The following is a 24,015-nucleotide window of genomic DNA, read 5'->3' as shown; positions in this document are numbered from 1 at the left end:
GCCAAAATCCTGCTCATTGTGATATTGTGAGGTGAGGGACCACGCCCTCATTGGGGCATGTGAGCGCGTGATATTCCTCGTTTAGGAACTGCCAGATGCTATTGAGAGGATTGTCCGACCAGACAACAATCAACCAACTCTTGTGCCAAGTCCACGGGAAAGCAGCGGGTCAAGCCCGCGGTGGTTCCATAGCAGAAAAATATCTCCCATGATGTTGCGCCAGGTAAAGCTTCCGCCGACAAACGAAGCCTCGCCGTCAGCCTGCTCGGCCATCTTGACCTGTTCTGTTAAGCGGAGATAAGCTTGAGAAGGGTCGGCGCCGCGCCGTGCTGCATAACCCCCCCTTCTCGAAACTCAACTGGGCAACCATTGGAGGATCCCTCTCACAAGGAATATGAATACATGGCATCAGGCCATCGAGCTGCCTGTTCGGGTATGGCCGAGTTACATTGGGATGGCAGCGTGGCTGGCTCGTGAAGTGCCACAGACCGAGGCGGATATGGTGGGTGGAGAGGGGCAAGACGAGCGCCCAGCGGCGCGGAAGGCTGGGCGCCATGGCAGCGCGGCGGCAAAATTTGCGTCCATAGGACACGGTAAATTGCGTTACATACTACGATGTAGGACGACTACATAGTAGCAGCATTGGCACTTGCTTCGACGTCCAAGTTTTCTTTTTTTTTGTAACTGGTCTTGGTTTTTCCTTAGTACGGGCCGAAGCTGAAAGCTTCGCGATGACGCCCGCACTGGTAAGCTTTGGTTATCAGCGTCACACGGGAACTGTGGCACAGCGCGTGTTGTCACGATAAGAGAAGAGCTAGGGGGGGTCTCAGGACACACGAGCGTGAATGGCCGAAGCATCTATCTTGCAGGCGTTGTGTGTGGGATCGGCAGCGTCGCCAAGTTCCTAAGCACTGTATCCAAGTCGTCGCCTAGGCCGTTACACCCAGTCCCCATTGTATCTTGGCTCCAATCAACACCTATGAAAGCGGTGAAAAGCTTAACTGCGTGGTTGATTTCGGCGTCGCCCCCAATTCGCTCAAGTCACAAGCTGGTGCTGAAGGCGGCCAGCGCAGGCGAGCCTTTGGTGTTGGGTCTTGACCATGGAGCAGGTTCCCACTAGACTGGGCACCTGGACACCTGCTTGATAGAGGAACCCACAAGGAATACCAAGACCGCGCTGGGTACAAGGGCTGCTATTTGCCGCTCGTTTACTACACACGAGACGGGAATTCTCGAGTATAATTGAAACCGAGTTCCCGGTCCCCTCGCAGGAAGAGTAGCAATCAGCTCGCTCCTCTCATCACTCTTGTTGGAATTTGCGACTACATCTGCTAATCATGGCGGCAAATGCTGGCTCCAACGACGTTGACATGGCCATGTCTCACAAGCCTGAGGCCGCCAAGCCCCTCTATGAACTCGATGAGAAGCGTGCCCTCTCTGAGACTCGCTCGCCTTCGTCCAACGACCACGAGTACCCAGGAGAAGTCTTTGAGGCTGACCTCGAGGGTGAGGAGCCCACTGCAGAGGAACTGAAGACTCTTCCTCGTGTTTCTGGAAAGATTCCATGGACTGCCTTCACCATTGCTTTTGTCGAGCTCTGTGAGCGTTTCGGCTACTATGGCTGTCAAGTACTGTGTAAGTTAAGATTGAATCGAATTTCTTAATCTCTTCACTGACTCTCAAAAGATACAAACTTCATTCAGCAGCCTCTGCCTGTGATCGACGGTGTTGTGCAGACAACCGGTCGTGACCCCAGATCAGAGGGTCAGCCTGGAGCACTTGACATGGGCCAGCGTGCTTCCTTTGGTATCGGACAATTCAACTCTTTCTGGGCCTATACCACGCCCATCATCGGCGCCATCATTGCTGATGAGTACCTTGGTCGTTTCAACACCATATTCGTCGCCATCGCCTTCTCAATTCTCGGTCACATCCTGCTCATCATCTCCGCCATTCCCTCAGTCTTGACTAGCGGCAATGCCATTGGTCCATTCATTCTCGGTGTCATCACTCTTGGTTTCGGCACTGGAGCTTTCAAGGCCAACATCTCGCCTTTGATTGCTGAGCAATACCGCCAAAGCAAGCCTCGTGTTATCATTGATCCTAAGACGGGTGCGCGTGTCATTTCGGACCCCAACATCACCATCTCCCGTATCTTCTTGTACTTTTACATGGTAAGTTGCTAGTCAGCCCAGCCAAGAAAAGCTCTCGCCCTAACAGTTGCTCAGTTCATCAATACTGGTGCCCTCACCGGCCAAATTTCCATGGTCTACGTGGAAAAGTACGTTGGTTTTTGGTGCGCTTGGTTGCTTCCCACAATCATGTTCTGCTTATGCCCTATCGTGCTCTGGTCATGCCGCAACAAGTACCACCGTACCCCGCCCACCGGATCTGTCCTCATCCGCGCCATCAAGCTTTTGAAACTCGCGGTCAAGGGCAAGTGGTCGATCAACCCTGTTAAGACGCGCAAAAACTTCAAAGCCGACAACTTCTGGGAGGATGTTAAGCCTAGCCACCTTGGCAGCAACAAGCCAAGCTGGATGCAGTTTGATGATGCTTGGGTCGACCAAGTCGCGCGTGGATTGAGGGCTTGCTCTTGCTTCACTTGGATCCCGCTTTACTGTAAGTCTTTCTTTGGGCTCAGCCCTTTTGCCAAACTCAAAAACTAACAATGTGAAAAGGGCTCTCATACAACCAGATGAACAACAACCTCACATCACAGGCTGCTACCATGACACGTAACGGTGTCCCCAACGATGTCATCACCAACCTGAACCCCATCTCTCTCGTCATCTTCATCCCCATTGTTGACAATTTCCTGTACCCAGCCCTCCGCAAGGCTAATATCCGCTTTACACCCATCAAGCGCATGGCTTTTGGTTTCATCCTCGCTTCCTTCGCCATGGTGTCCGCAGCTGTTATCCAGCACTACATCTACCAGACCGGCCCTTGCGGCAAGTTCATGAACAGCTGCGACGACCCAGCCCCCATCAACGTCTGGGTGCAGTCTGTTCCCTACGTGCTCGTCGGTTTCTCCGAGATCTTCACTTCCATCACCGGTCTCGAATTCGCTTTCACCAAAGCCCCGAAGAACATGCGCTCCCTTGTTACGTCATACTTCCATTTCATGAGCGCCTTCTCCAACGCCATTGGCCAGGCTTTTGTGTCACTGTCTGAAGATCCCCTGCTGGTGTGGAACTACACTACCGTTGCTATCTTGGCCTTTTGCGGTGGTATCCTCTTCTGGTTCCACCAGCGCAAGACCGACAAGCAGGAAGATGCCCTGAACATGCTTCCCGACTCGACTTATGTCGGCCCAATACGCAAGCGTGTTGGCGAGACTGAAGAGGGCATTGCGGGACACAACGTTGAGGCGCACGTCAGGACTTAGGTTATGCGTTGTAATGAACTTGGGATGATGAATACGCAGGTTGTGTTTATGTACATGATGCTGTGTGTGGCTTTCATACGATTGTAGATACCTAATTGCTTTTGTAGTTGAGCATGAATGAGCTGAAGCTCTCACCATACTAAACTAGTCATGCTTACCTTGTTAATTTTGGCATGTGAAGTGACTGAGAGCTAACCAGAAGATGTCGACATACGAAACAGAGATATTGTTCGTACCTAGTAGTAGACCAATGTATATTTCGTTCTTGTCTAGCTCGTTCCAAAAGGTCAAGCCGAGACGATTATGATGGAAGCCGTCAAGTTTAGAGTAAGCCAATAGATATCGACATGTTTCTGCCTCGCTGCTATAGGCTTTGGCAAAACCTCTGGGTTCTTTTATGTTCCCTTGTATTGTCCTTAATATGACATCACTTCTATTAATCGACACAGAAAGAGCCTTGTTCCTTGCATATCGCCGTAGAACTAGACACAACACGTTTAGCTCAACTTACCCTTGCATATATAGCTTGTTCTATACTGGTTCGTCATGTATGCAAAGTCATGTGAATTCGCACTGTAGAACAGCATCGACAATTTACCAACCTGATTGCCTACACTGATGAAACATGGAACACAATCCGCGATTCACCAAACTAAAGGGACACATTACCCCAGACATCACTCAAAGTCTTCAATACATTTATCATTGAAAATCTTGAGCTTTGAAGAAGAATTTGAATTCACTCCACGCTAAACTCGTTTCTCATTCACTTCAACATTCACCAACCAAATCGCAAGCCCCAAGCGACTCCTCTTCACACCTCACCATTCACCGCCCACTAAACGCCTATCCTACAGTACAATATTCTCTACAAAAAAAAGGATCAACAGCGCCAGCGAAAAACTTCCCCATACTACATCTAATAATCACAGCCATTCCGCATCAACACCACTAACCCAACACAAATCAACACCAACACAACAACGTCCGTAAAAGAGAAATGCCAAACCAACCTACTCAGATCCACGAAGACAACCCCTCCTCCCCTCCCCCCTCATCCTCCACAACAATAACAACAACAACATCAACCTCCTCAATCAACCCCACAACCTCCATCCTCACCCCCCACCAAAACACCCTCCTATCCACCTACCTCCAACACCACCGCGCCGAAACCCAATGCATGAACCTACTCGTCTCCCTGGACATAAGCATAAGGCGCGAGCGCGACGAGCCAGGGATACGGCATCTAGAGCGGTACATGGCGAGGGTGAGGCTACGGTTGGTGGGGGTGAGGGAGGAGAGGCGGAGGGCGGAGGCAAGGATTGATGCGGAGGTGGAGAGGTTGAAGGGTGTAAGGGGTGTGGAGGCGAGGATGCAGGTTGAGGAGGTTAGGAGGGTGGTGGGGAGGGAGAGGGGGAGGGGAGTGGAGTGTTTGCGGTAGATGGGAGGGAGTAAGAGGGTTGTGGGATGGCTTGAAGAATGGTGATGATACATTTGCGTGGAGTTATTTGATGGGAGACTTGCATGTGTGACTTTTTTTTTCTTTCAATTTGTCATGTGTGGTTTTGGGGTCACTTTGTTTAATTCAATGTATGTTTTTCTTTCTCAAAAACAATATACATTTATTTCATTAAGGGTGGTCGTAATAGTACCAAAATCGCTCTGATACTTCATAACTTAGTGTACAAGGGGGTATATGCGGAGGGCTGAGGGGAAAGTTGGGATGAGTTATAGTACAGAGTCAAAGTACATGCACGAGAAGCGCTCAACATACTTTTTGAAACATTAAAGAAGTGAGATTTTGCCATCATTAGGGTGAGTGGACTTTGTTTTGTTGCCTTGAATTTTGCTCAGCCATGGGTCCACAAGACTCAAGCAGAGCGCTCATCAAGGCTATTTTGGGAGTCGGACTGTGCCTCTTCAGTGTGAGGCTGCGAGATCTCACCGAGACACCACATGCATATCTCCCTGACATGCGTTGACCCGCAACAGCACTGCGCCACATGGTCAACATATGTATCACGGAGAGTCGTTTCTTCGTTTTCGTAACATCGTAAACAGAGCCATCGGTCGAGAAAACGACTGCGAAGGCTGCACTGGCACTGGTGAATTGAAAGATCCGTTCGTTGCTTTGGTATGCCTGAGGGAAGATGATTATCACAAAACCGGCGTTTTCTTCCTTCTGTAGTTTGGTATAATGATCGGAGAACGGGTGATGGGTGGGCTACGTTTGAAGCCACTGGTCCGGCAAATGTGCATGTGCCAAGATCCAAGTTTAGGAAATCGTCGACGCACTCGGGCGGGCCGAAGCTTTCCTCCTCAAGGGGTACATCAATAAACCCCTGATCGTGGTAGGGCGCAGTTGTGGCAGGTGATGGGGCTTGCCATTGTGGTGTAGTGAGATCATCTTTCAGGTGGTGGGGGCTCAATATGGGTATCTCGGACGGCGAGAGAAGGATGAAACCGCTATAGTTGGGCAGCTCGTCATCTTCGCATGGCTTCTCGAAGATACTCTGGTATACACAATGGATGCGGCATTCGTTGCAAGTCGTAACCTTGCAGTTTGTGCAGGGACGAGACTCGGCGACACCGTCTATTGCCCCACATTCGACGTATTCACTGCATTCGTATGCATAGAAGAAGGACGACTTGACATGTCGTTCTCTTCGTATCTGGACACCCTTTCCGGAGCATCTCAACTTGCCAAGCAAGTTTTCTAGGCTACCAGGTTGTGGGACAAGTGTCTGGTATATAGACTTTGAGCACAACAGGAGCGCTAGTAGGTCGTCGGGGTAAAGACAAGAAAGGACGTTCTCAAGAAGACCATACTCTCGCAGAGCCACTAATAGAGGACAAGATGGTGTTGACCCCGCGGCGCTGTCCTGTCGGCTCTTCTTTCGCTTCTCGTGCATCTTGTCTGACGATCTCTGGCGCTTCAGTAGTCTTGAGGGCGTTGTCTCACCGCACTCCCCATTTTGGGATTCACAAGACAGCGTAGGCCCATTTACGAGCATCTGACTGTCTATTGATCGAGGGGCCATAATGATCTTGAAGCTCCTGGAAAGTGATAAGCAGGGGTATATGCAGTATAAAAGGGTAGTGCAAGGCCATCACGGACCATGCAGTTCATGATGACAAACCACACTACTGGACATAGGCTGGGGATTTGATCATTTGGTAGAATGCTTCCGGACTGACGTACTTCACTTTGATGTCGAAACGTATATGCAGCTTCCCGCGCCTCGATAAGCGCTTAAAAGCTGGTCGACTCCAGGCCGGGGTCCATGTTATTGTCGTCACGTTTTGCCGGTTTGGCGGGTATTTCAGAAAAAAGACGCGACAGAGGCAGTCGTCTGCTGAAGTATAGACGTGATGGTTTGACAGGTTCGTTGGCGCGTAGTGAGGCGTCAGTAGTGTCAAAAACGGTATTACAACAGTGTTGTTGTGGGGACAAAATTCGAAAATCATCGGACCGGAAAGTGTGCCGGAATGAAACGGAACTTCGTTCCGATGACTTCCGAGCGCCAAATCAGCCCTGATGACATAATCGCACCTCGGTCACTCCAGCCGTTCACCCGTTACAAAACAAGAAAATGCCACTCACCCTTCGAGGTGGCAGTCAGGGTGAATAGCTGTATTGGTGCAGACCCGAGATTGTGCCTCTGGTGAGAATTTTTATTATCTATCACAAGCTCAGGCCGCAAAGTTTCAAAGTGCACGGTTCCTGTCATTCGGCCGTTTGGCTTAATGTGGTTGGCAATTGGGCAGCACGATTACACAAATGGTACTGCCAAAAATATATCTTAGAGACTAATATTGTTGCCCAACAATTTGGATACACATGGGCTCTTTGCTTGCTCTTCATCCTGAGGGACCTTTCATCTGCTCCGACATGTGTCCCACCAGGTCTGTTCTAGACCATCACTCAGTTCTTCTTATCGGGGATAGAGTAGCAGCATCCGATATCGAGCACGTTGTAGAAGGTGCAATCCCGCTGTACCCAAAAGCCGCCTTTTTCGTAACAAGTTGCCTTGGTGGTGCAGATTCCAGAGGGGTCGGATCGTCCGCAGGGCGCTGGGTAGGGATCTGAGGGAGCCCCTAAAGCAACAGACGCGAGAGCTGTGACAAGGAGGAACTTCATGTTTAAAATGAATTAGGCTTTTAGAAATTGGGTTTGAAATTCAGGGAGTAGTGTGGAGATTGTATCCCTGTGATGCACTGACTTTGATTTTGTGCAGATGCAAAAGTGAAGCTGTTTAAGTACTGTATATCCTTGTCTGAGACGCCGCTGACATGATCGTAGCACACTTGTTGTGTTCGTGCTACTATGCAAGATGAGGCAGGAACGGCTGCAATGATTGGGCATCCAAAGGCAGTGTGGAACATATCCGGTTCATGTTAGTTCTTGGCCATAGACCGTCGCATTTAGCTCCAGTTAGCTGGGCGTGCTGTATATCGAGTCCAACCCCTCAGCCAATACGTTTGCCAGACGTTCGATCATCGACGCATTGCTCGTATAGGTATATTATGTCGGGATGCTTAGCGCGTCGGTTAATGTGGCTTCCCCAGATTCTTGTTACTCCAGAACGCATGATAAGGCACTAGTGATTCTACCATAGTATTGAGACGTCAGTATGTATGTGCCATTCATTCACATGGCAGAGGCTGGTATAATCAAGGGAGCTGAAATCGCAGCCCCTGTTGGAGTTGCGTCATGTCGTCGACCCCGAGGATTTGTAGCTGTTGGGACGTTGTTGAGAGGACGCCACGTTTAGGGTGGCCATGACCACCATGGAATACGATGTGTAATAGCTTTCAGGAGACAGGTATCAACTCCTCGGAGACGTGGTAGGCCTGCAGGTCAGTCGCAAACCCTGGTCAAAAGCAATGTCATGAAAAATTCTTCTGCTGACCATGGCAAATTCAGGCGATGCGTGTCTTTTGGTGAGGCAGAGCTGGATGCACGAGGTATTGGATATCAGCGTGGCAATGTGGCGCATGCAAGGCGAAGGGGGGGTTGTAAAGGCACGCAGGCACAGGGATGGCGTCTGTGTTTTGTAGTATGATGTACTTGGTAGTAGCACAGGCTGGGGCACACGTGGTGGCACACTACTCCAGGAACACGTGCACGTGCGTTATCGCTGTTATCTGTGCCAAAGTCATGTGACACGCGAACGGGCATGGATGGTGGCGCGGCATTTATGCACGCACACACATCTTCTAATTTTGTCCTAAGAAATTGGCGCATACTAGAAGAGTAAGGAAAGATGACCGGCACGTTCTCGGCTACGTCCGTTGCTGCAACTACTCGACAAGCCCATAGTCGGAGTAAGCGGTGCAGGGCCTGGGGGTGAGTACGTCACTGAAACACGTTTTGGTGTGTGTATCGCCGCGATGCAGCCTTTTCTCCAGTGCTAACACACATGTAGCAGCCAGCAGCGACGCCCGAATGTAGCCGCGCATCCCTAGGCTTAGAGGCGGCCAAGCATGAACAGCGTCGACGAGGGCGGCATGGGCCTGCCAGTCGCCCTGGGGCAGTGAGTCGTGGCGTGGTATCAGCAGCAGGCCGTCTGCAGTGTGCAGGGAGCAAATTTGTTCCAAAAAGCTTCTAGAAGGAAAGTTTTTCGGGCAGTCGAGGTTGCATCGGGAGCCGGTTGGCGCCGACGGTTGCCCACACGCTTGATTGGAAGATGCCGGCGCCCCAATGTACAGGGGGGCCGCCAGCGCGCAGGGCCTTCTCCACCTTTTGTTCTCAGGATCAGCCGCATGCCCTGACCGCGACCTCACTTCATAGCACGGCCATGCTATGGTCGCTCTCCCGCATTTCTTTATCAGCTTCCGACAAACCTCCCAGTTCGTCTCCACACACTATCCCATCCCCATCCGCTGCCTGGATAGCCCTACGCTATCTCCGCTATGCCGACTTGATCACTACTGTCCACTCTCGAGCATTGCCCTTCAGATCAGGCTAGAACCTTGGCTATCAAAATGGCCATGGCTCCACGAAAAGGCACGCGACGGGCGTGTGACCCTTGCTCCGTCAGTACGTCTCAGTCTCGGCTCTACACACATGCTCACAATTGACCCTCTCCTCCCTCTGTCCAGGAAAAGTGCGCTGCGATGGCAACCAGCCCTGTGCAAGGTGCGAGGCCGCCAAGTGGGACTGCACCTATCTCAAAACACATGGAAAGAGCGGCCCCAAGGGACCGCGCCGGACCACTGAAGCCGCCATTAGAAGACTGCAAGAACGCAGCAAGACTGGCTGTGATAGATCGAGGAGCGCTAGTGAAACCAGCATCGATACCGGCAGTCCCGTTGACGAGCTGCCCTACATCTCTCCAATGCCTCCCTTAGGCGAACCAAGCACCTATTCCAATGGATGGCCTGACGTTATGAGTCCCACATTCTCCAGCACTCCCCAGGAACCCCAGAGGATACCGGTAGCCTGTCTCTCGCAGTATCTCGAAATCTACCAGGCACGTGGCTATGGCATATGGCCAGTTGTTGATGCCGAAACACTAACTGCACGACTCTTGACCCACCCTCACGATATAGAGGCCTATGCACTGGCCACTGCCATATGCGCCGCTATTGTGAGCCAGTTCTCTATTGATGTTGAGCCGGGAAGTCCGGTCGAAGGCCCTTACCGCGTCTCGAGCGGCGCCTTCGAGTCAGAGGCAAGAAGAGCCAGAGATGAATCCGATCATCTGGAAAACATCACCATGTCGTCTCTTTTGGGCAGTTTCTTCTTGCATGTTTACTCTGCCAACGTCGGCCGAATGAATGCTTCAACCGTCTTGCTTGGAGAGGCCATTTTCAAAGCTCATGTCCTTGGCCTGCACAACCCAACGCACTACCTGGTCATGAATGCAGAGCAGACACAGTATGCTTTACGCGTCTACTGGCTCCTCTTCATCACCGAGCGCGCCCATTCCTTGCAGCACGATGTCCCGACGACACTCAAACGCTCACCAGATCTTCCGAGCCTTCAAGACTTGCGCGATGGATCTGTCACGCCTGCATTCGTCCAGCTCTGTCGACTTTTCAATATCCTCGATGTCACGATAACGGCGGACCCCGCTAGTGCTCGTCGAGCACTCGCCGTGGCTCAGCACCAGCTGAGCAGTGATGAAGATCCCCGCAGTCTCGAAAACGAACTCCAGCGTGCTGATATCACAATGACACAACAATGGATGCGTATTTTTCTGTGGCAGCATGCGCTCAATGTTACCAACCTAAGCAGTCAACCAAGTCAAGATGAAGAGTTTTCGTTTCGTTTCCCTGCCAGGGTGGCACAAAACGTGCTCAGCAATTTAAGCAGTCTTTCTCGCGAAAGTGTAGAGGCGCATGGACCTGGCATGGTATGACCCAACTACAGTCAAGTTACTTACTCTGCTAACTTTTGCAACAGGAGTCTAAGCTTTTCGACGTAGCAAACTCACTCGCTGACGTTATGATGATCATGCCGTCACTAAATCATGAGTCGCATTTCGATATTGGTCCTAGAGATCTCATGCATTCGCTTTCTCAAGTGCTCGCTGGCTTTCGAGGCGGCAATCCTGCTGTCATAAACATACTACAAGAGAAGCTCACTGCGCTTGGGCTCAGTGTTGGATCTCCACAAAGGTTACTGGAGCTCTCTTCGCCCGAGGAAGAGCAGGACGAGTACCAGCCTAGGCCCATGCGAGGCTCGTCACCATATGGGCCACTTGCAAACGACCCGCCGATAATGTCGCCTCTTCCACCTCCTATGAGCATGAACGGTAGATATTGATCCATTTCTATGCTTCCAAGATGCACAAACTCATAAATCACTGGACGTTGTATAGTCTCCGAAAAGAAGCGTCAAGACAGTGCGGATCGCTGATTGGTTCGTATCCAATGTGGCGTACCAAAACTTTCAGCAAGATTTGCTCGCTTTGACAGAAACACTTCAACCATGCCGCATGGGGTTTTCTGCGGTAGCTCAAGAAACTGATATTTGACCGATGGGTGGCCGTAGACGAATGCCGATGACAAGCTTCAATCACAGGAATCCCGCGAACACCAAGCCTGGCATGCCAGCGACCTAAACCCTGAACGGTACTCAGAGTGGCTGCACAGTTATACCAAAATGTTCTGCCTAGCTCTGCTCCCAACTTTGACGTATTGGATCCCCGAGTATGCAGTTACCAGGACTTTCGACAGTCCCCTATGTGCAAGCCTTTCCGACACTCAAGCTTGTCCATATTGGCAGTTGGGAAAGCCGCCCAATACACCAACATAGATGTTGATATTCATGCTCAAAAAGCTCATTAGCTTTAAATCAGCATACGGTGGCCTTAATGCTGTTTCTGTCCACGGATGATACTAGGGCAACTGAGGCAGCTTGCGTAATCAAAGGCATTCTGGAAGATCATAGCCTCAACCAGCCGCCGATCATTACACTAGTGAACCACAGGCACTGGAGCAAGGCTATATCGTTCACTGCAGAACGTAAGCGCCGAAAGTGCCCCTTCGGGCGGGTGGGGCACTGTATGCTCTTACGTGCCATTGTTGCGTAAACCTCACATAACAAGCGGGCAGTCTGTCTGGGTTTGAAGCAACCGTAGAGGCCAAAGGAAAAGCCATAGAGGCTAGTACTGATCAAGACTCTAGCGAATCAGCCCGCAGCGCTCTCCAGAAATCGCTTCTAGGGGAAAGGCTCAGTCGCGGTGACCATTGTACTTCGTTTTCAGAGTCTTCTCAACTTCATTGAAATCTCTCAGCTTTATACTTTGGGTCACTCTTGTTCTCAGAGTCTTCATCGTCATACGGCCCTATTTTCTTTAGTTCGGCAGTGTAAATTTTCAAACTTTTGTGGTGAACGTCTGAGATGGAGCACAATACGCAAAGCACCGCCTTGTGTATATCCTTCTCAGTTGTTCCTTTTCGATGTATGATAGATCCCTACACATGACCTTTAGTGCCCCTGAAAGACCGCTTGAGCTTATTCTCCCCTTCTACACCGATATTGGTCGCCTGTACGCTTTACTGTGTGAGCTGCCATTATGCGAATATGGCACCGCTCTCATGAGGACAGAGTTTGATGAGCTTTCGCGTTTGTTTTGTTTGCTCGCGTTGCTACCTGAAGTGTGGGGCTAGGTACGTATGTGAGGGGTGAAGACGTTGTTGATATGGATCGTATCTGACATCGTCAGTTGGCTAGTAGCGACACGTAGATTCGATAAAATTTCAATAGAGGAGATCGACTTAATTATACAACTGTCGTTTACTTGCACGATATGGTCGTGAGAAGATGGGCGAGTACATGAATGTAGCAGATGCAGTCCAGCGCCAAGCAAAGTGTGACGATATGCAAAGTGAAAGCGGAATCCCTGTGACCAGTGATTGTCAACACTCGCGCTCACTGCAAAAATCTGGCCGCCCGTTGTGTGCTAGCACATTGTTCGATGACTCTTTTTCATATTTGTTTTCGCTGCAACCCAAACACACGACGCTTCAGTCATTACGAAAACAACTCGACCAAAGCATTCGACCCCCAACTGCGCATTCGAGCTGAAACGAGAACATGGCACCCTCGCCCACCGATCTGGGCACAAGGATGATGCGTAGTCTGTTGACGCGTGGCGACAAGGATAAAGTACCCGCCGAGCTCAAAGGAGCGCTCTCGCTACTACAACTGTCGGATCTCGAGGGACTCGAAGAGCAGTTTCTCGCTACCGATGCATTTCTCAAGCCATGGGCTGTGTTTCGCGATTCTCTCTTTATTGTGAAGCCTGGTGCAATTACGGCCGCGACTGCAGTTGTTACAAGCGATGGTGATAGAGAAGGTATCTCGCGCACGGACTTGCTGTGGTTTTATACACAATTCGACCAAAACACGTATCGCCACCATCCCAGTGTGGATACCAGTAGTATATTCTGTGCCATCGACAAGCGAGACTGGCGTGTTGAGGAGTATGAGAAGCACCTCTTCGTGTGGCTGCTACAGACGTTCAAAGTCGGCAAAGCGCACAACCCGTGGGGATTCGATTACTTTCAACTGCGAAACATTTGCACTGCTTGGCAAGCAGTGTTTGTACCGATTGTAGATGCAGTCCGTGCCTCATACAGTATCAAGGGTCGCCGACACTATGGGCGCCTCGCGCTCTTCGTCGAGGAGAGATGCTCCTCTGGTCTTGCCTTCCCCAAGGAAAACGTCAACATCCCCCCGGGCAATCTGATATCTTCAACTTCTTATCGCGTCTTACTCATGCCAAAGGATACCAACGAATCAGGTGTGCTGACACGAAAGCATTACGACGAGACTGAGAAGGAACTTCGTTCTGTCTATCCCCAGTACGGCGGCTTAGTTGAACGCCCAAGGTTCAAACAAAAGATGGAGGTGTGGCTAGAGGAACAACGAGCGCGGGCAAATTTGAGAAAGGCTGTTGAGCGGCCTAATGAAGCCAAGCATCCTCAACTTGATATTCTCAAGCGCGATGACCGTCGAACTCCGGTGAAGAAGATACTCTCAGGCAAGCACGATATAGACCCAGAGAAAGAGTGTAGTGCCAGTCCAATCAAACGCTACTCGAACAGCTTACGACGCTCGCTATCTCGTAGTGTGTCTAAGCAGATGCCAAGGGAGGAGCCGAAGAGTCCGTTGCATGGAGTCACGCGCCAGCTCTTCATACCTGACGAGCCGCCGTCGCCTGGCCTACTGAATGGGCAAACCAACTCGACAACCCAACGAAATGGGAGCTATGCTTCAACGTACTCAACTAATACGACTATTGTTACACCTTGGCCTCGTGTGGACACACAACGCAAATCATCTGAGCAAAGCGTCTACGATTCAGTCCGCATATCCAATTCATTCAGCCCTTCGAATGAGACACAGACTCTGCAAGCATATACAAAAACCAATGGACCAGAGTCATTGCCTGAGGGTCAGATCACTGCCCTTCTGCATCCTTTGCATCGAAGTAGGAGCATGCAACGTGAGCAGCAAGATGCACACACCCCAGCTAGCGACCAAAACTCACATGCGGAGTTATGTATTCCAAGCAATAACGGTAGCGAGGGGGAGAAAAATCCATCGCTGGCGAACTTAGAAGCAGTCAGAAAAAAAACTGGTCGGACCCTAGAGACGAAGCGGCCCGCAAAACCACCAACCCGCTTGCCTGGACCAATCAAACCTGCTCCATATACTGGCCATTTGCGGGTCACTTCAGAAAACAACAACCGTACCGTACTGCCCAAGTCCCCTGGGGGACCCGATACAGGCTTTCCAAAGCCAGTCGCGTGGCCAGGTACCTCCCCAACCAATACATCAGTATTGTCCTGCATAAACAACGAGGACAACTTTGCGCCGCCTGTCCCAACGAAAAGCCCCATGCGAGGGGGCAATACACGAGGCTATACTGGCATTCCCCAGTCACAACAGAGGATACGTTTTGGGCCCGATCGTGACTTGACCCGCATAGTGTCGAAAGAAAACATTCGTGCTGCACTTGGCGGACACTCAAGGGACAACTCAGAAGAAGGTGCTTTGCCACCGCCATCCAGACCAATGCGCAGCGACCAGGATGCAGTGACCACTTCGGGGGTTGCTGTGCTGCAAACGTTCAACACACACATGTTCCCGCGCAAGGCAAATCGAAAGGGTACCCCGGTGGGAGCATGGGTCGATGCACGGAAAAGCAGAAACACAACTGGCGAGCCTCACTAGTTGGATGTTTTCTAGGGGAAAATGAAGACTAAGGAGAATCAGGTACGGCGACGAGAGTAGTGTGTAATGTTCGGGACGGGGGGCTTGTCAGTGCTCCCATATCCCAGATGATCACGGCAGCGCCTGAACAAGCAACTTGACCGCCATTGTGGAGAAATTCTCACTGGTGCAGATCAAATGTGTTTGTCATTCTGTATCTCTGCGAACACTGTATCAACGAGTCTGAAGTCATTCGTTTCATGGTCGCTGTTGATACTGGGGCGAAGGGGTACTATCGGGAATGGAGTGAATGGAATGCAAGGGCGATGTATTTTATGAATAATGAATTACGTTTGCAATATAGCGTGTTGCCAAATGTCATGTGAGGATTGTAACCACTGAGAAGGAGGTGTGGTGGTGGTGGCGCCCCACAAAAAAATGTCACGCTAGCCTCACCCTGGTGATAACATTGCCGAACGTCATCAACTATCACTTGATGTAGCCTGATATTGCCGACAGAATAAGCAAGAGAGTCATTCTCACGCGCACAGAAACACACCGAAAACTTACTCTAAATTAAGAGTTAAATTACAGTTGTTGCGTATGCTTACACTAAATATTTCGACCAGCCCGAGCCATGTCCTTGAACAACCCTGGTAAATGACCATCGCAATGCAAACTGAGGGACCTCATCAACACCTCAACAGGAGAGGGTGGTCTCCATGCTCCACACCCTACCAACTAGAAGAAGTAACGTTTATGCCAATGGGGTGTCTACCGAATACCTAAAAAAAAAGCACATCCAGGTACCAGGAATCAACACTCTCTACACCCAAGTCGCCATCCCTACGGGAACCTGAATACACATCGTAGAATTCCTACATGATTGGCGATTCTCGAAGGGAACCACATGCATCATGGACTCACTGCACTCATCCCATTGGACCGAACGAGAGCGAAGAACAGGGAACCGGGCTAGAGCGTTTGAGATGTCAAAGTCGACCAAAGGAAAGACACCAGCATGCGTAAGCTGGACACGTCAGACGAAGAAACATTGTAGGGGTCATATGATGCCCGATTTTATGGAATTACAAGCCTCAACATCGCTTAGATGTTCGATGTGTAGAGCCACCGTCAACATGTCACCCCTTTACGTGTTGAGAATCTAGAAGTCAACGAACACTAGTTTCGACATGTATTCATCACGTATGTGGCGTGCATGAAACATAGAGTTCTGTCTAATAATGACGTGCAGCCGTTATCTAAGACACAAACGCGGAGACCTTCCACGACTACCCAATGTCTCTGTATGCGGCGAAGCTGATTTTCGGTACTCCGTTGCGGCTGGACTTTGTACGGTACGTTAGTAGGTAAGGGTACCGGACATCAAACGCACGGAGTTCCGAGGGTGATACACCCAGGCATCTCTCCAGCCTTCGCGATCGTGAGACAGAAAACCAATTCCATGTGTCAGCACCATGAATAAAAAAACAAAATAATTGCGATTCTCGTTCGAAAGGGATAAGAACAACAGTCAATTTACAGCCGTGTTTGCAAAGTACAAGCCACGCCTCGCACGCATCGGGAGTGGGGGGCGGTTTTGCTATACCTCATTCGGTTACCTGCAGAATGCATTACACTCATTGATCTTAGAGTGACCTACCTTGCGTCGCACGTATTGTCCATATTTTGCCTCCTTGTGGCTTGGATACATCTGCAGCTGCAGCGTCCAGGCCTGCGAGAAATTGAGCGGGGCAAAACGGCCGAATTCATCTCGAGCAGTATTTGGATGAACCAAACCCCCTCCCGAGACAAAATTCCGCTACCAATCGAAGCATCAGCAGCGCAAACATGGGCGGTTATTTTTCTTCACAGCGCAAACACGGACCCAAGAGCGATACAAGACATACGACTGAGACCGGACCGTTTTGTGTGGTTTGTGGTGGGCCGTTTGATGTTGAAGGCGAGGTTTACAATATCGATCCCAAAGACCCGCAGTTCCAAGTACGGTGTTTCTCCTCTCTAGAAATATTTCCTTTTTGGGTTACAAACTGATAAAAATCAAGTGGCTATATCATCTTCGTCTTATTGGTAATGTTGACGATGTATATCACCATGTGGTAGCTAGTGATGGACACTCGTGAGTACTCAAGCTCCCCTGTTGTGCAACTTCGCTAAATTATCAGAAGACCCGTCAACACCTCTGATCAGCCCGAAACCTTTGTCTCCGGGCCTGCTCGTTTTAGTCTTACTGGATCTGGATTTTACCACGTTGCTGGATATGAAGGGCAAAACGATATCTGGGTCGACGCCCTCTCACACATTCCCGGCCATGGTACCCTGTTCCCCTTGCACGATTGTTGCCTGGATACAAGCTGTAGAGCTATAGAGTATCATCAGTCTAAAAAAGAAGAGTGCGATGACAAAACAGCTCTCGAAGTATTAGTTCAACTGCTCAACAGTCGCTTCACTGAACGACAGATCCACGACGGGTCGCTTCGGTCAATCAATGATCTATTCGATCTGTCTTCTCAATGCAGCGTCTATGGACCTAGAAGCGTACTGGCTCTGACGAAATTGGAGTGGTGGGGAGGCGGTTACGACGTAAGTCTCGACAACCTTCAATCTAGAACGCAAACCTAACACTACGCAAGCGTTTCTTCACCAATCCCATCGAGGAAGTCGATACCACCGCTTTTGTGCAAAGTATTCTACAGAGCTCGCCACGCACCAGAGATGAACCTAAATTTACCGAAATACCAGCTCGCAGGCATCAGAACTTGGAGCGTCTCCCAAAAGAACTCCTAGATGAGGTTTGCAGCTACCTGCCAATCCCATCAACTATAGCGCTTCACCGAACTTCCAAGATACTCGCGTTACAGATCCCGCTTGACTCCACCTTCTGGCGCAACAGTCTTGGTGATGGAAGCTTGCATCCACATATCTGGGACCTGAACACGAAGCGCATCGAGCAGCAGTTGCCACAACCTGACATAGCACCTCTGGATCCTACCGCTTCTTGGGACTGGAGGTGCGCAGCCAAAATCCTTGCAATGAAGCGCTTTCCTGTCAGTGGGCATGACGACCGCTTGGTCGATGTGCCCGCTGGCTTCTGGAATCGATGTAGGATATGGGCTACTATCGAGGAAGTGCTTCAGCAACACGTCTTGGAGTGAGCAACTGCCTGAGTTCTGATGATAGAATTCAGAATGCCGTATGTCATGAGATCCGCATCTCTACAAGATTCTTTGTCTATATTTCTAGGCGCATCCAGCCTGGTGTTCGCACCTCTTGACGCCGCCATCCCACAACCACCTTCACACTCTTTCTGCGTACATATACCCACACGCCATCACGGCTCCGCCATAACCGCGACAAACTTCTCCCAACTATCACCAAACTTCTCATAGAACTCCGAAGTCGCACTCGTCACAAAGAGATACGCCGCCTTCTTCCGCAGCGCCCTCGTAAGCCCCTCAACCTGATCCTCTGGCACCGAATGCACCATGTACGCCGCGCGCTCACGCCCATACGGCGACGTCGCAAGCCACTCCTGATACTCCTTGCTCGCAAAATGCGCATACGACGTCTCCACCACAACCGTAACATCCGGCCCAGGCGCTGCCAACCCTTTATTCACCGCCGTCCCCGGATTATGAATGACCTGTACTCCTCCATCAGCTCCTGCTACATAGAAAAAAAGGAATAAACATACCAAGCCCTCGGTACCAAACGCATCTTCCCGCTTCACCCGCTCATCAATGCCATCAAGATACCTTTTCATCTCCTTGGAATACAAATTCACAGTCTCATCCACAAACACGCCTTGCATCTTCATCCGCGCATCCGCGCGCCCCCGCTCCGCATACGTACAGATATCGCTGCAGATATCGCCGTGCGCCCGCTCGCAATACGTCGCGCGAACGTAGCCCAGCGTTGTCACATTGGGCAGCGCATTGAGCCGCGGGATCTCGCGTAGGTAGTCGGCGTTGGGCCACCAGGGTGCGGTGCCCGGCCCGCTGTTTGGGTTGAGGATAATCAGGAAGTCGAGGTGCGGGTGTTTGGACAAGCTGTGTTGTTGTTATTATTATTAGCCGTTTTGGGCGACATCATTCGAGTACCCGTCGTCGAAAGTAAATAGCATAGTTATGGAAAGGTAGACAGGGAATAAGAGAAGGGGGGGGGAGGGGGTAATATACGCGGTGTAGAGCGGATCCCACGCTCCAGGGTTTGGATAGATGTACAAAGGAAGTAACACCTTTGATTGCATCTTCTGCGCTTCTTTCTTCTTTCTTCTAGACAGGAATGTTAGATTCATGAGGAATTTGGTCGCTGAAGGAGAAAACACGACAATAATAATAATAATAACAACAACGACGTTTGGTTTTAATTATCCTTGCCTTGTCGTCCTCTTTTGTTTTTTGTTGTTTTCTTACTTTTTTTTTGTTAAATAAAAAAAGGACCCAATTATGTGCTTAGTAAGATTGGAGGGCGATGCCGAAAGGTCAAGGCACCTTACGTGTTGCGAACCTACGTGTCTGCGAGTTACGAGTCGTAGCTTGGGCCCTGTTCTCCGCTACTATTTTGGGGGGGTGGTTATTGGGGCTTGGCCTCTTAGCTTGCGGCGATGGACAACGTGCGGATTGGGGGGCTGGGGATCACGGTACGAGTTGGGAAGTTTAGTTGCGTGAGAAGTGGGACTGATTACGATATGGTATTGTGGTGATCATCTAGTGCTGAGCAGGAGCTGGTAGTTTACTAGGTATCCCTTGGCGGGAATACTGTTGAACAATAGCCTTGTACAGCTAGCTGCAGTGTTACATTTGCTTCACACTTACCCCAGTATCCGAGGATACCGAAGAGCACAGACACATGTTCACCATGACTTATAGTATTCTATGCGCTTCGGTGTTGGGTACACACTATTCACAAATCTATAGCAGACAACAAAATATTGGCTAAAAGTCTAATCATGTGCCTTGTCCAGTAAGCTCTTCAATATCTTTGCTGTGCTCCTCATGCCCTGCAGCGCATTCTCATCGGGTCCTTGCCCGGGTGTCCATGAGGCGTGCGCAAAGTCAATCATCTTGACCTCTGCGAGCTTGGGCAGATTCTCATCCTCCTCTTCTTCGTCTTCTGGGTGCGCTGAGCGTAACTTCTGCTTCGTGTTGCCGTACTCTTCCACATCACCCTCGTATACGAGGAGTATACTTGCGCTGTACATCCTGCTTTCTTTGCTTTCAAACACTTCTTGAATATCCTTGACCTCACCCAGAAAGTACGCCAGCACTTCTCTCGCGCGGTCAAGCTCTGCTTCCGACTTGGCGCCAGGGTAGATGAACGATACAAAGCCCTCGTCCACATTCTCAGCGTTAAACTTGCGCCCATACATCTTGTTGTACACCCAGTATCCACTCTCCTTGTCAACCTCGACATACTCCTTCAAGTCGTCGGGGATCTCTGGTACGTCGGCGCCCTTGTAGGTGCGCATACCCGCTATCCTGAAGCCGAGACTACCGCTTGTAGTTTCCTTGCTCACAGCATCGAGGCGATCTCGCTTCTCTTGCTTCGAGTCATCATCCCATAACCTTGCGCCAAGCTTCAAGTCCAAGACATTTGGCTTCTTGAACCCATGCGTAATGTTCTCTAGCACAATGTGTAGATCTGTGTCGAGATGTTTTCCATGTAGGCGCTCGATGGATCCGTCGGCCGTTTTGATGGTGCCGCTTTCGACGCTTTCTACGGCGGCAGTCTGGTCGGTGGAGAGGGAGAGCTGGCCCATAAAGGTGGGCAGATGGCGCGCAAGATCGGGATGGTCGGAGAGGGATTCATAGAAGGTAATCTCGGAAAGAGTACACGGCTTCACGACCACGGCACCGGATTCGTCGCTGAGTACGCCTTCGCTGAAGTTTGCGATTTAGTATGGCAGGCAAGGAACGGCTGAACAGTAGGCAGCCGCCTTGGGGTCACACGTACTGGCCCGCAGCGGCACTGTTGTACGCTTTTAGCTTGGACGCGTCATACTTCTTGGTCGCCATGATGCTGGGTAGGTGTAGAGTTCTTGGTCTCAAGATCTTAGGCTCGGCAGGTTAGGGTTGGGACTGGAGTGCAAGATGCACGAAGCTGTTGTGGGGAGATACCAGACCCCACTGTCAGGTGGGTTACAGGCAACGAGCGAGTCGGGACATGGCTGTCTGAAGGATTGCATGACTCGCAATGCAACACCATGAAGTCATCATCATTAGTAGCTGGTGCTGCTGTATCTACTGAGCAAACTTACGTGCCTCGCAGTCAACAATCGTCAGGGGAAACAAATTGCTATGGTGTTCTCACCAGATAGCTGTGTTTTTTACATCATGTGACGAATGTGAGGGTGAAAGCGCAATCATTCTGGAAGCGATGTGATTGCGCGCCTGCCGTTCTTGCGCCAGTGCTCTCACTTTTGTAGTTTGCAAACGCAATAGTTTCACCACTGCTGCCTGTGATAATATCTCTCTCTCCATCTTTAATATCAAAGGGTTCCGTCACTTCCCATCTCCATCTCCTACCTCTCGAGTACTCTCTCCGTCTCAGTGACTGGCAATCATATTGACTGTAGACATGGCAACAGCAGTGACTTCACCCACGGAAGATATTGGGTCTTCCAATGAAGATTCTCAAAGTACAATTCCAAATCCAACCTCTAGTAGCACCGTTCAGGATCATCCTGATGGTGACGATATCCGTCGTCAAGTATGGTTTCCCACCCCTGCCTCTGATGAGTCCTACGGCATACTGACTATCTTCAAGGTAGAATACTACTTCTCTGATGAGAACCTTCCCACAGACAAGCATTTGTTGCAATTCTGCGGCGGGCGTGAGAACCTTCCCGTTTCCATCAGTCGCATCTGCGGGTTTTCGAGGATGCGACAGTACAAGCCCAAAAGTCTCGTCATTGCAGCACTGCGTCTAAGCACCTTCCTTGAAGTTTCTGCTGATGGAAAAACTATCAAGCGCAAGATCCCTTTGCAGGGAAAATGCCTCCTCGACCCAGACTTCTTCGACGACGAAGACATCGCTTACGATCCGCGTGTTCAGAAGCCGGCTCCGCGTCCGATGCCGATCGTTCAGGTGAAGAAAGATGCGCACCTGGAAAGGGTGTCAAAGAACATGCGAAAGCCAACAGGGTTCGAAAGAACCTATATGGAGCCACTCCTCACCCCCGAGGAGGCATCACAAGAAGATGATATGTACGCTTCCGACAAGCACTTCGTTGAACGTATCGAGGTCGCCATCCAGCGCTTCAAGCACAAGCGGCGCATGCACGAGATGTACGCACACGTCTTTAATAAGTTTATGCGCTTTGGTGGTGTAGATGCCGGCCCGCGCATGTACCAAGGCCTATCGAAGCAGGAAATGAATGAGATGGATGCCGAAGAGCTCGCCAGAGCACTTGCCACTCACCACGTACCATGGGACCGCTCTGATGAGACTCAGTGGGTGGTTGATTTTGCCGGTGTCTGCAAAGGCTTCCTGTAAGTCTACTTTGTCCAACGCTTACAAAAGGATTCTAAAGACAACAGTTCATCCTGGTATCCTACCCACTACGGCTACGCTCCTCACCTGATTAAAAATGCCTGCCAAGTCCTTCGCTCTTTCTTCAGATATCTTCGATATCATAGAGTCTGCCCTGAGTACGACGATCAGCTCGCTGCTGCACTCGACATTTGTGACGCCGCTGAGGAGCAGCTCCCCAAGGCTGATGCTGTAGGCCTTGCCTTGACAGGAGACTTTAATAAGTCTGCCAGCGTCATCTTTGGCGGTGCTCAAGCTTCCCTTTACACCGGTAACAAGAGTTGGGCCGAGGAGTTGAGAGAGGAGGGTGTGAACAATAAAGAGATTGGTATTTCTGAGGAAGAGGCCAAGGCCAAGTTTGGCATTGGAATTGCCATCCTGGGTTCGGAAGAGCAATTCGGGCTGTACGAGTCGTCCAAGCTGGAGGTCCTCAGCAAGAAGTCGACCTACCTCGAAGTAATCACCATCCATCCGCCCAACGACGACACTAAAGCAGCTTACGACGCGCAGAGCACGCTCTACGGGCGCAAACTGGAACTTCAACCTCTCGGGAAACTTACCTGCAAGACGTGGTACCCCACCGGATGCGACGAGTATGACCTACCGATGGACAAGTACCCTAATGGCAAGCCCTGGACAAGTAGCGACAGCCAAGAGTACGAGTTTTGGATTGAAGAGGATATTCTTAGGGATTGCTTCATCGGCATGAAGATGGACGCTGACATTCTAGTGCTATCGGGTGGCCTGAATATCCTGGACAATGTCAAGGAAACCATGTGCAGCTTCTACGTGTGGCTGCCGAATGAATTGTGGATGGAGCGAAAGCCGAAGGAGGTGCGGTGGCTCAAGAAGGGCATGGGTCTTGACGAAGACGACGAACCAAACGACGATAATGACGACAAAGAGGCGAAGCAAGTTGCAGACAAAGGACCTTCGGATGATGAGTGAGGTTGAATTGGAGGGTGCGCTATAGAGTTCCGTCGCAGCGGGTGGTGAAACAATAGCTTTTTGAGGAGCCGGCGTGGGTCTAATGTCACTTCTTGACTATACACCTACACCCCCCCCCATCTTAGGCCTAATTAGTACTACTATACTGGATGCGATGGCTAACATGGAAAAGGAAGATTGTCATGGACACCACTGTACAGGTATTTTAATCAGATTCCGGCCATATTCCGAGTGATGCAGATAATGAAGATTGATCAAAGAGGTCAGCAAGACTGGTTGTTGAGCGTTTTGGCATCGCAAATCTCAAGTGTCCGGAAAGGCGCAGGAAGTGTCACTAGCACCAAAGACGGTCTGTTGACCTCTTGTCACAAGGATGCACCTTTGGGTCGGGGTTTGAGAGCATTACTTTGGTGATAGGGCTGCGCCACGCTTGTGCGCCTCAGTT

General features: G+C 50.5%; 11 protein-coding genes across 11 annotated transcripts; 7 read left to right on the top strand and 4 right to left on the bottom strand.

Moving 5' to 3' along the window:
• Positions 1 to 1,337: 1,337 nt before the first annotated feature.
• COCVIDRAFT_83391 (hypothetical protein) lies at positions 1,338 to 3,391 on the top strand (the record flags this gene model as incomplete). The annotated part of the gene is made up of 4 exons (XM_014707255.1): positions 1,338 to 1,635; positions 1,687 to 2,174; positions 2,229 to 2,622; positions 2,682 to 3,391. 4 exons carry the CDS (start codon positions 1,338 to 1,340, stop codon positions 3,389 to 3,391), a joined length of 1,890 nt encoding a protein of 629 aa, XP_014562741.1.
• Positions 3,392 to 4,391: 1,000 nt separating this feature from the next.
• COCVIDRAFT_32561 (hypothetical protein) lies at positions 4,392 to 4,835 on the top strand (the record flags this gene model as incomplete). The annotated part of the gene is made up of 1 exon (XM_014707128.1): positions 4,392 to 4,835. One exon carries the CDS (start codon positions 4,392 to 4,394, stop codon positions 4,833 to 4,835), a length of 444 nt encoding a protein of 147 aa, XP_014562614.1.
• A 430-nt stretch (positions 4,836 to 5,265) lies between these two features.
• On the bottom strand, positions 5,266 to 6,435 carry COCVIDRAFT_21548 (hypothetical protein; the record flags this gene model as incomplete). Its single annotated transcript, XM_014707061.1, has 1 exon — positions 5,266 to 6,435. One exon carries the CDS (start codon positions 6,433 to 6,435, stop codon positions 5,266 to 5,268), a length of 1,170 nt encoding a protein of 389 aa, XP_014562547.1.
• Positions 6,436 to 7,319: 884 nt separating this feature from the next.
• COCVIDRAFT_83159 (hypothetical protein) lies at positions 7,320 to 7,535 on the bottom strand (the record flags this gene model as incomplete). The annotated part of the gene is made up of 1 exon (XM_014707254.1): positions 7,320 to 7,535. The coding sequence occupies one exon, from the start codon at positions 7,533 to 7,535 to the stop codon at positions 7,320 to 7,322; it is 216 nt and encodes a 71-aa protein (XP_014562740.1).
• Positions 7,536 to 9,382: 1,847 nt separating this feature from the next.
• On the top strand, positions 9,383 to 11,168 carry COCVIDRAFT_83162 (hypothetical protein; the record flags this gene model as incomplete). The annotated part of the gene is made up of 3 exons (XM_014707253.1): positions 9,383 to 9,437; positions 9,500 to 10,755; positions 10,806 to 11,168. 3 exons carry the CDS (start codon positions 9,383 to 9,385, stop codon positions 11,166 to 11,168), a joined length of 1,674 nt encoding a protein of 557 aa, XP_014562739.1.
• Positions 11,169 to 12,069: 901 nt separating this feature from the next.
• On the top strand, positions 12,070 to 12,315 carry COCVIDRAFT_83979 (hypothetical protein; the record flags this gene model as incomplete). Its single annotated transcript, XM_014707252.1, has 1 exon — positions 12,070 to 12,315. A coding segment is annotated over one exon (246 nt), but the record flags the coding sequence as incomplete, so codon positions are not given.
• Positions 12,316 to 12,980: 665 nt separating this feature from the next.
• COCVIDRAFT_83253 (hypothetical protein) lies at positions 12,981 to 15,089 on the top strand (the record flags this gene model as incomplete). The annotated part of the gene is made up of 1 exon (XM_014707251.1): positions 12,981 to 15,089. The coding sequence occupies one exon, from the start codon at positions 12,981 to 12,983 to the stop codon at positions 15,087 to 15,089; it is 2,109 nt and encodes a 702-aa protein (XP_014562737.1).
• A 1,830-nt stretch (positions 15,090 to 16,919) lies between these two features.
• On the top strand, positions 16,920 to 18,244 carry COCVIDRAFT_21545 (hypothetical protein; the record flags this gene model as incomplete). Its single annotated transcript, XM_014707060.1, has 4 exons — positions 16,920 to 17,072; positions 17,135 to 17,208; positions 17,258 to 17,672; positions 17,723 to 18,244. 4 exons carry the CDS (start codon positions 16,920 to 16,922, stop codon positions 18,242 to 18,244), a joined length of 1,164 nt encoding a protein of 387 aa, XP_014562546.1.
• A 176-nt stretch (positions 18,245 to 18,420) lies between these two features.
• COCVIDRAFT_83251 (hypothetical protein) lies at positions 18,421 to 19,338 on the bottom strand (the record flags this gene model as incomplete). Its single annotated transcript, XM_014707250.1, has 3 exons — positions 18,421 to 18,732; positions 18,784 to 19,138; positions 19,268 to 19,338. The coding sequence occupies 3 exons, from the start codon at positions 19,336 to 19,338 to the stop codon at positions 18,421 to 18,423; spliced, it is 738 nt and encodes a 245-aa protein (XP_014562736.1).
• A 696-nt stretch (positions 19,339 to 20,034) lies between these two features.
• Positions 20,035 to 21,106, bottom strand: COCVIDRAFT_11005 (hypothetical protein; the record flags this gene model as incomplete). Its single annotated transcript, XM_014706995.1, has 2 exons — positions 20,035 to 20,971; positions 21,045 to 21,106. The coding sequence occupies 2 exons, from the start codon at positions 21,104 to 21,106 to the stop codon at positions 20,035 to 20,037; spliced, it is 999 nt and encodes a 332-aa protein (XP_014562481.1).
• Positions 21,107 to 21,668: 562 nt separating this feature from the next.
• Positions 21,669 to 23,570, top strand: COCVIDRAFT_83434 (hypothetical protein; the record flags this gene model as incomplete). The annotated part of the gene is made up of 3 exons (XM_014707249.1): positions 21,669 to 21,800; positions 21,858 to 22,582; positions 22,631 to 23,570. 3 exons carry the CDS (start codon positions 21,669 to 21,671, stop codon positions 23,568 to 23,570), a joined length of 1,797 nt encoding a protein of 598 aa, XP_014562735.1.
• Between the last annotated feature and the right edge of the window lie 445 nt (positions 23,571 to 24,015).

This window comes from Bipolaris victoriae, assembly GCF_000527765.1.
Source record: "Bipolaris victoriae FI3 unplaced genomic scaffold scaffold_0, whole genome shotgun sequence".
In the NCBI taxonomy this organism is placed as follows: Eukaryota; Fungi; Ascomycota; class Dothideomycetes; order Pleosporales; family Pleosporaceae; genus Bipolaris; species Bipolaris victoriae.
The sequence above is the reverse complement of the archived record's forward strand: the minus strand, read 5'-3'. Positions and strand labels throughout refer to the sequence as shown.